Here is a 9851-nt window from a genome sequence, read left to right as displayed (position 1 = left end):
GAAGGTAATTTGGGGCCGGTTTTTATGGTGCGATGCAACTGGTTTTTGGAGTTGCATTAATGGAGGTTTCTAGGTGAGTTTATATAGCTATTTTTACGATGGATAGTGGCTAGTCTCAGTTGGAGTTTGTGGTGGTTTTTGGTGGTGTTTCGGGTGACTGACTGGCGACTAGTTTTAGAAGCCTGGCGGTTTATGGAGGCTGTGACTACTTTTTTGGAGGAGAGACGAGGAAGATGGGGTTTTTACAATGGGTTGGTCCAATAAACTGGAGCGGATTTAAATCTGGAGTGGGTTAAATTTGATCCGGACAAGGGAGTCACCCAATTACGTGCTGCCAACATATCAAAAAAGGGGCCACAAAAATTTTCGTCAGTCGCGAGGATAATTAGACCAGAAGATAACGGTGTATGCATTTTTTAACCAATAGGTAGACAGAGCGTAAAAGCAAACCATTTACCAAATGATAGGGGTATTTTTAGCCCTTTACCGAATAATATATGATAATATTTCATAAGAAAATGCATTTTGAGAACCAACTTCATAAATCAAACTTGGTAAGGCCTACTGCACCAATTCTGTGTCCAGATATGATACTGCTGCTGATGAGCAACTTCATCACTAGATGATGGTCGACATATTTGCACTAGATCTATCATATTATTATCAATAGCATCTCCTTGATCTAACTCTAAAAAAGATATTCTAAAAGGTCAAATCAAGAAAATTTTCCATTCACTAGCTGTCATTTGGTAATTTATCTATCATTTCTACCACAGCCAAAGGAAACACACTCTTTGCAACAATTCATTCCAGCGGTTCAGAAAACTGGTAAATATAGTAAGGTATCTCTGGCCTAAGATGCTCTCTGTATAATGGTCATCACAGGACTAATACCAAATTGTAACACATATTCTGCAAGAACAGTAATTCTCAGGTGGCAACAAAAATTCTATCTATAGAATAAGGGGTCGGCCTTTTATTTTAACTTTAGAGGCACAAACACTAACCTAATGTCAGCACAGATACTGCAAAGGCACGCTCAACCCTGGCACATGCAATCAGGAGCAGGATACGTGTACAGAGATCGATTAGGTTTGCGAAGTCTGATCTGCCCTTGTCGGTTCTTGTGTCCTTCCACAACTGCCTCTTTGAACTCTGGCCAACTCAGGGTTTTATTCAGGAAAAGCTGGCCTAATAAGGCCATGTTAGGCCTTATTGTCTTCAGATTATAGTACGTTCGATGCCCCACCTGTTGATTTCAAGTTGATTAGCCGGTGCATATCGGATTCAAATAAATATCAAACAAGGTTCGTGTTTTGGATATAAAGTCCAAGGGGATCTGAGCTACATGATAAGCAAATAGGATATCCTTATAGATATTCAGTCTTTCCAACGAAAATGAAAAAACTCAAATGCCTAGACCTAATATTATGAAGTAAATTCTGAAATGCAGTACAGCAGCTAAATTGCAACTCAAAAATTAGAAGTGCAGGTGATTACCATTGCATTATGCATATTTCCTGGGGACGCGGAAATGAAAATATCACTGTGCATGCTGACATAATAATCAACCGCAGCCAGTAAGGAAGCCTTCCCTTTAATAAGAGCTCTTTCATCTGAAGAAGCAAGGCTCTTTTTGTCTTCCATCAGCGGAAACAAACTTCTCAGGGTTGAGATCCGGGCTTCCCCACCATAAACCTAGAAACATTGACATAGAAAGAGTAACTTTAGAAAACAAAAGTACAGGCTTAAGATAATCTTGCACCTCAAACACCAGGGAAAATTTTGAAAAGTAGAAAATATAGAGAGATCTACAGACAAAGTGGAGACCTTATGGGAGGCAAGATATAATCGAGTGCTATTGTCAAATCCCAAAGCTGCCAGCAGTAATCCAATTTCTTCTGGGGTCAATGGGCACCGTCCTTGACTTCTCAACTCTTCATCAGTAAATTGAGAGTTTAGGACTCTTCCCTGCCAAATCACTTGCCTATATTTGGCTAATGCCAGTTTTTCAGCCTTTCCACCACCAAAATCACACGCTGAATGTGCAGCCATATCCTGGAAAGATTACAAGGTTACATTGTGGACGGGAGAGCAAGATTTGAAAGCTCAAAACTAAACAATGTAACGAAGGAAAAGAAAAAGTGGATCAGAGGACATATGATGTTGACTTTAACAGGTTTCAAGGACAACAAACTCTATCTGGAAATGATAAGACTAGTTATTTGATCAGGAGATACTGCAGGATCCGCAAGTTAAAACTTCCAATTTACTTCAGGCAGATAATCATTGTAATGCGAGGAGCAGATAACTATAATCCTGATACTAACTGCTCAAAGAAGAGTGTTTTACCTTGTCAAAGCGAAGGTGAAGAGCAACAAACTTCCCTGCTCCTAGTTTGTACTTCTCACTAACCTCTCTAATGTAATTACTACCATCTTTGGTAGAAGGATCTCTGAGGCGATTGACAAGGACATCTCCAAGATGTCTTATGTGAGGAACAAAGGCTAGTGCTTGAAAGTTCACTTTACATCGAAGGTGTTGGAGGTACTTAGGCAAGTTGTCAAATGTCATTCGGTGAGAAAATGGTGCTATTGCAGCAATTCCATAACTGAATTATTCCGAAAAAGAAAATGTTATTTTAATGAGCGACTCCAAAAGTAGAGCCAAAAGCCGTGAATACAGAATAGCTATCTATTCAGAAGAAACATGTTTATACTAAGAAATAAATCAAACACAGCAAACTATTTGCCAAATTGCTCATCTAAACTTTACATAAGGTCACAATCCGGGTCATAATAACTAACTAAAGTAACTCACATGAAGGAAATATGCAACCATCTGTTCTTAGGTATTATAACTGAAAGGCATTGCGTCTATCATGACAAAAAATATAAGTGCAGCTAGTGCTATGTTGTAGAATTTTAGAAGCTTTTTTTTTTCTTTCTGAAAATCCAAAAACTCTTGAATACTTTCGGTATGTAGAAATTATACTTTTGGCAATTAGCGTCATATCTAGCATGACAAAAACAATACCAATGCTAATGCTAGGTTGTAGACCTTGTGAAGCATTTTTTTTATAAATTCAAAAGCACTGCGAATACTCTTAACTAATTAGACCTTCTACTTTTGAATTGTTAACCTGCTTTGTTGAGAAATAGAAGTCATAGGTAGTTATCAAATAAAATCAACAAAACATTTTTAATACAAAAATCAATCATGTGAGCTACCTCTGCAGGACAGGCAATACATTGTCCAAATACCAGTTTGTCGAAGCATGAACTGATGCTGTCTTGATTCTGGTAGGTCGAATACCAGTTGCATAATACTCTCGTGTGCTCCAAGATAATTCATCGGGCAGCTCTTTAACTATTGCTATATCGTCTTTCAATACATTGATGAAATAATCAACATCAAAGATATCCTCGAATGTACTGCAGGAAGTAGCAGATGACTTGTATTATGTACTTGTGGAAGGATGCAGGTACCCGGTGGAATAGTCGAGGTGAGTGCAAGGTGACCCGGACACCACCGTTATTAAAGAAAGAACCTTGTATTATGTATTTAAAAACCGAAAATAAAAAATCAATGTAGCAATATATTACAACAACCTTGAATCTTGCCAAACAGGATTTACTTCCAAATAAGGGATCACAAGTGTAGCATTCAGGATCTTGGCAACAACAACTGCATCACAGATCTTATTCAAGAAGTACACATATTAGTAATCATCTCATAACACTTGTTAAGAAACGGTATCCACGGCACAAACATTCCTATAATAAGCATTTCTCATATATGTTGTCCCCATAAACAGAGCACACTTATGATACGCACCGCCATCCTTTGTTGATTTAATCCTCCATCGAGGAACACTTGAATATATCCCTCAGATTTTTCAGGTAGTGCTGCATATGTTTGAGCAACAGTGAATCAGAAATAAAAGAGTAAATGAAATATCACGTTGATGCTACGAAATGAAAGAATGCTGCACAGAGATCCTTGAAACGACACATGAAAGTTGAAGTGCGTTAGAACTAATCCACAGACACTCACTAGAGGCGATGACAGATTCAGTACAGGGTTTCCATCCTTGGTAGGCCAAAGGCATCCATAGGTCAGACTGTTCTTCAGATGACTAAATGGAAAAGAAGAACCCAATAAGAGATCCTTCTACCATTCTCTGGGTAACAAGAGTAAAATTTGGAGGAACAAATGAATGCAACGAATAGTCTTACGCACAGTTTGGCGTTGTAGAGCACTCTTCAGAAGACGCGAGTGCCTGGGTTTTGGAGCATTCCATTCCTGTGGATGCAAACTGGATTAAGGATATAAATTTTGCCTTAAGAATCGATCTTCGATAAATGGTGCAAGTAAAATCGTGTAGTGACAACCAAAAGTATGACTGTATTCCCAAGTTGTCAAAGTTTTATTCAATGCAGATAAACTTTTCACATCGTCTCTTGTTCTACTAGAGTTCTGTTCTCTTTGTAGTCAGAAACTATTCATTGCGCTGGCAATATCACGTTCTCTTAGCTAGAAATGCTGCCTTGTTAGGTTCCTTTCAGAAGAGTTATGCAGACCTATACCTATTTTTGCTTTACCATTTTTGCAGAATTAAGACTTTCCAGGCAAGGAAACCACATGATATTTTATTTCTACTGATGTATAGCATTATCTAGCTTCATCTTAAATAGTTCGAAACGTGGACAAAGGTAGAAAACATTGAACAGTGATTAGTAGTTTTTGTTTGGTGATTCATGTCAGCAACTGTTAGAATGACAAACAATAGTATGCTCTTTTCTGGGCTAAGAAGTGTGCATTTCCAGAATATTATGCAAAACCCAAGTAATTGTGGCTTTCTTCAATTTGAACAGGAGTATGGTGAACTTACTTAAATGCTATACCTCACTGTGAATAACATCTAACACAGTATTTATCTGACTAAACGACTGTCATTTATTTTAACAACTAATGATGATCGAGCCAACAACTCCAACTTAAAGAACTCGTATTTTACGGCGGACTAAACAATTCTTCTCTATGGTCTCTACAGTTAGACAGACTGGCATTGTGCATTCCTAATTACCAGACAAATACCATCTTCATGCACAGAATAAAAAGATGGCGTATAAATGGTCCAAGCCAACATATCCAACTTAACAAACCCTTCTTTATAAAAGAAAAGACAAGTTTGTAAAATAATGCCAGATTCCAAGATTATGACATAACAAAGATTTCTTCTGCCAGTTTCTTAGGGGTTAAAACTGAAAGATACTACTGGGCATCACAACAAAAATCATCAGCCATTCATATGCAAGACACTAAACCAGAAGTTTCTACAATTGCCGAATCCAGATATTTCCGGATTATCCTTACTTCTGACTCCCTAAAATTGACTAGCATACACTTTCTGGTTTCAACATCACTGTTCATCCAACCACTTCCCCTTCTACACCCAAAGATTAAATGCGACACACCAAGTTTTTACAATTTAACCCCTTCAATTGATCCTCCAGAGAATTTTATCATACTCAGATGCCATTTTCACTTCAAAGATTGTATTTTTATGCTTTTCCGCTTTTCTATCCATCCCCAGGAATCAGTTTCCTTTATTCCCAACAGACCTTAATGAAGCCAGCAACAACAACAACGACCCAGTGAACTCCCACTAGTGGGGTCTGGGGAGGGTAGTGTGCACGCAGACCTTACCCCCACCCCGAGGGGGTAGAGAGGCTGTTTCCGATAGACCCTTGGCTCAAGAGGACGAAAAGACGACGAAAAGAGGAAATATATCAATACCATCAATAAAAATCATAGAAAAAAATAACAGCATCACAAGAACCAGAAAATAACCAGTAGATAAAGCCCATCACTAAGAGAAACGAAAGAATGGTGTGAACTCAACATTAACCACTAACAGTCTAAGACTAAATCCTAGCAGACTAGCCTCATTGTAGAAATATGCACAACTATCCCCTAACTTACAACCTTAATGCTCGACCTCCACAACTTCATGTCTAGGGCCATGTCCTCGGTAATCTGAAGTCACATCATGTCCTACCTGATCACCTCTCCCCAATACTTCTTAGGCTGCCCTCTACCTCTCCTCGTACCCACCAAAGCCAGCCGCTCACACCTCCTTACCGGGGCATCTGGGCTTCTTCTCTGAACGTGCCCGAGTCATCTGAGCCTTGCTTCCCACAGCTTGTCATCCATGGGGGTCACACCCACCTTCTCTCGAATATCTTCATTCCTAATCTTATCCATCTTAGTGTGCTCGTACATCCACCTCAACATCCACATTTGTGCTACTTTCATCTTCTGGATATATGAGTTCTTAACTGGCCAACACTCAGCCTCATACAACATGGTCGGTCTAACTACCGCTCTATAGAACTTACCTTTGAGTATCGGTGACACTTTCTTGTCATACAGGACTCCAAACGCTAACTTCCACTTCATCCACCTCACCCCTATACGGTGTGTGATATCTTCGTCGATCTCACCATCCCCTGTATAACCGACCCAAGGTACTTGAAACTACCCCTTTTGGGGATGACCTGTGATTCAAGCCTCACGTCCACTCCTGCTTCTGTCGGCTCGACGCTGAACTTGCACTCTAGGTATTCCGTCTTAATCCTGCTAAACTTGAAACTCTTAGACTCGAGGGCCTGTCTCCAAACCTCCAGTCTCTCGTTGATGCCGCCTCGCGTCCCATCAATCAAAACTATGTCGTCAGCAAATAATATACACCATGGTACCTTCCCTTAGATATGATGTGTCAATGCATCCATCACTAGGTCAAATAGGCATGGGCTGAGCGTCGACCCTTGGTGCAACCCCATAAAAACCATAAAATGCTTCAAGTCGCCTCTCACTATCCTAACCCGAGTCTTAACTCCATCATACATGTCCTTAATCACCCTAATGTAAGCAACCAACACACCTTTGGCCTCTAGGCATCTCCATAGAACCTCCATAGAAACCTTGTCATACGCCTTCTCCAGATCAATAAACATAATGTACAGCTCCTTCTTCCTATCCCTGTATTGTTCCACCAACCTCCTAATAAGGTGGATAGCTTCTGTGGTAGAACGCCCCCGCATGAACCCGAACTGGTTGTCTGAAATAAACACTGTCCTTCTCACCCTCACTTCTACCACCCTCTCCCAAACTTTCATGGTATGACTCAGTAATTTGATACCCCTATAACTGTTACAACTCTGGATATCACCTTTGTTCTTATACAGCGGAACCACCGTGCTCCACCTCCACTCCTCCGGCATCCTCTTCGTCCTGAAAATAACATTAAACAGCCCAGTCAGCCACTCCAAGCATGCTTTACCCACACACCTCCAAAATTGTACCGGAATTTCGTCTGGCCCAGTAGCTCAGCCCCTACTCATCTTACGCATAGTCTCCACGACCTCCTCAACCTTGATGCGCCTACAATACCTAAAGTCACGGTGACTCTCGTAATGCCCCAATTCACCTAACACAATATCCTGATCCCCTTCTTAATTCAGAATTTTATGAAAGTAGGTCTGCCATTTCCGTTTAATCCGGTCCTCCCTCATCAAAACTCTACCGTCCTCATCTTTGATGCACCTCACTTGGTCCAGATCCCGAGCCTTCCTCTCTCTCGCCTTTGCCAGCCGGAATAACTTCTTCTCCCCACCTTTGTCCCCCAGTTCCTCGTACAAACGAGCAAAAGTCGCAGTCTTAGCCTCTTTGACCGCCAGCTTCGCCTCCTTCCTAGCGGTGTTATACCTCTCACTGTTCGCTCTCCTCTCCTTCTCGCCAGTGCTCCCTACTAACTTCAGGTACACCGCTTTCTTCGCTTCACTTTGCCTTGGACCACGGTGAAAAAGAAAACAGCACAACTTAGAAGGAAAAAAGACATTGAAGAAACAACATCACTAAAGATTGATATATGGGTATTTGCGACCAAAAAAAAAACATTAGAACAACAATAACACTTCAATCCCAAGCTTCTAGGAGTAAGCCATACCGACGGTCAGTATCTTTTTCCTTTTTCTTTTTTGTGAGAAATTTTGAGGATCTATAGGTCACGGGTTTGAATTATCTCTGTGTGACCTATAGGTCACGGGTTCGAACTGTAGAAGCAGTCATTAATGCTTACATTAGGGTAGGCTGTTTACATTACAACCCTTGAGGTGCGACCCTTCAACGAACCCTGCGTGAACGCGGGATGCCATATGCACGGAGTTGCCCTTTTTGAGAAATTCCTAGGACCAGCTTGCGCACGATTCGAAACTCGGCGAATAATGGGTCACCCTTCTCCACTTAAAACTAGCTTTTTGTCCGCGGCAGGGTTCAGACTCGTGACATGCACCTAACCTACACATCCAACACTACCTCTCAGACAGGAGTCAATTGCATTGTGTGGATAGGTTAAAATTTTTATTTTTATGTATATAAGATATGTTGAACCCCGGGTTTTTTGTGTGTTTACTTTTTTTATATTTTGAACCGAAAACATGGCTCCGCCGTTGATGCCTCTAACCGCCTGAACCAAGTCTTGTGGGCACCAATTCTCACTATTTATTCTGTTCCATTTAGACTTGTTTCATTACAATACTCAGTAATTTGTTTAACACAATAGGTTCCATACATTTTCTAGTGACATAAAGGCAGAAAAATTACAGAGTGAGATACAACTGGAAACATACCGAGAAAATGGAGGGGGAGGCATAGCTCAAAGGAGTGAAAAGACTGGGAAAGAAAATGGGCAAAAGCAGCAGAAAAACACCAGCCATTGTCCCACTTCTATGGCTGCTACTGTAATAGACACTCATACTTGGTTGTGCGGCCACTTAATAAACGGCAGTATTGGCTCAACCCCTGATCAATAATAGTAGAATGAATCTAATCAATAACAGATTTTTCCAAAGAGCCTTGATTTAGGAGGAATATATAAGAAGAAAATAAGCGCATTTCAAGAAGAACAGAAAAGGGGAGACATTATGATTATTCGCTACAGTAATAGTATGTCACGGGTGCACCTTTCTCCATATATATCAAGTACGTACATATAAAATCAATTCGTAGATAGTAGAGAAAGCGTACGGTACAATCCAGTAAGACATCTTACAGTAATGTACCCAAAAAAGACATTATTTATCAACAATGGCGATTTTAGTCATGCTACCAAAAATAGCCACAAAAAAGTATCAATGATGTACAATATTCAAAAACAATAGGCAAAAAAAAGATTTTTTCGATGGATATTGTTGCGATTCGTTGAAAACACCAGTGTTTTAAAAGGCGTTTTTGGGGCGAGGCACACCAAAAACGCCTTGAGACGATGGTGTGGGGCGAAAGTCTCAAGAGGCGTATGCCCAACAATTCAGGGCGTACACCCGGGCGTTTGAGACACGTTTTTTGTAGTGAAACGTAAGCCCCAAAGACCTTTTCAAATTAAAATAAATTTTGTTGAATAAGTCTTTCATATAATACCCAAATTCTCATATGTCAACTTGTAATTACTCAAAAGTTTTAAAAAAAGGAACTGAAATGTATTAAATTTAAAAGTCAAGACCTTTTTTTATTGATTAAAGCCCTAATTTATGGTCTTTCCCAATTCTTTATCGTGTTCTCTAGTCTGCTAATATCTCCCAATACAACGAATATTCATTTTTTTTTTTACAAATACAAAGAGAACTCCATTTTTCTTCGTAGCACTAAGTTAAAAGTTCAAATTGCAGGTTAGTCATCTTTTTTGTTCCTCCATATAGAAAACTTTATTCTTTTCGACTCAAGTTACTTGTGCTTGTAAGTACCGTATAATAGATTGTTTTGACTAGTTTTTTGTATATATATATATA

At 39.9% G+C, this 9851-nt stretch overlaps 1 protein-coding gene across 2 annotated transcripts; it reads right to left on the bottom strand.

The window, feature by feature from the left end:
* Positions 1 to 703: 703 nt before the first annotated feature.
* LOC107829223 (O-fucosyltransferase 31) lies at positions 704 to 9014 on the bottom strand. 2 transcript variants are annotated; one of them, XM_075227756.1, is made up of 10 exons: positions 8697 to 9014; positions 4243 to 4305; positions 4057 to 4138; positions 3838 to 3908; positions 3612 to 3700; positions 3231 to 3434; positions 2353 to 2611; positions 1831 to 2058; positions 1501 to 1698; positions 704 to 1249 (listed from the first exon to the last, which is right to left on the bottom strand). In XM_075227756.1, the coding sequence occupies exons 1-10, from the start codon at positions 8820 to 8822 to the stop codon at positions 1040 to 1042; spliced, it is 1530 nt and encodes a 509-aa protein (XP_075083857.1). In that variant the 5' UTR covers positions 8823 to 9014; the 3' UTR covers positions 704 to 1039. The 2 variants fall into 2 exon arrangements, with proteins under 2 accessions (XP_075083857.1, XP_075083856.1); XM_075227755.1 differs by having other exon boundaries at positions 4051 to 4138; positions 8697 to 9013.
* Between the last annotated feature and the right edge of the window lie 837 nt (positions 9015 to 9851).

This window comes from Nicotiana tabacum, chromosome 13 (assembly GCF_000715075.1).
Source record: "Nicotiana tabacum cultivar K326 chromosome 13, ASM71507v2, whole genome shotgun sequence".
Taxonomy (NCBI): domain Eukaryota; kingdom Viridiplantae; phylum Streptophyta; class Magnoliopsida; order Solanales; family Solanaceae; genus Nicotiana; species Nicotiana tabacum.
Note: the sequence above shows the minus strand (reverse complement) of the source record. Positions and strands in the feature narration are given on the sequence as shown.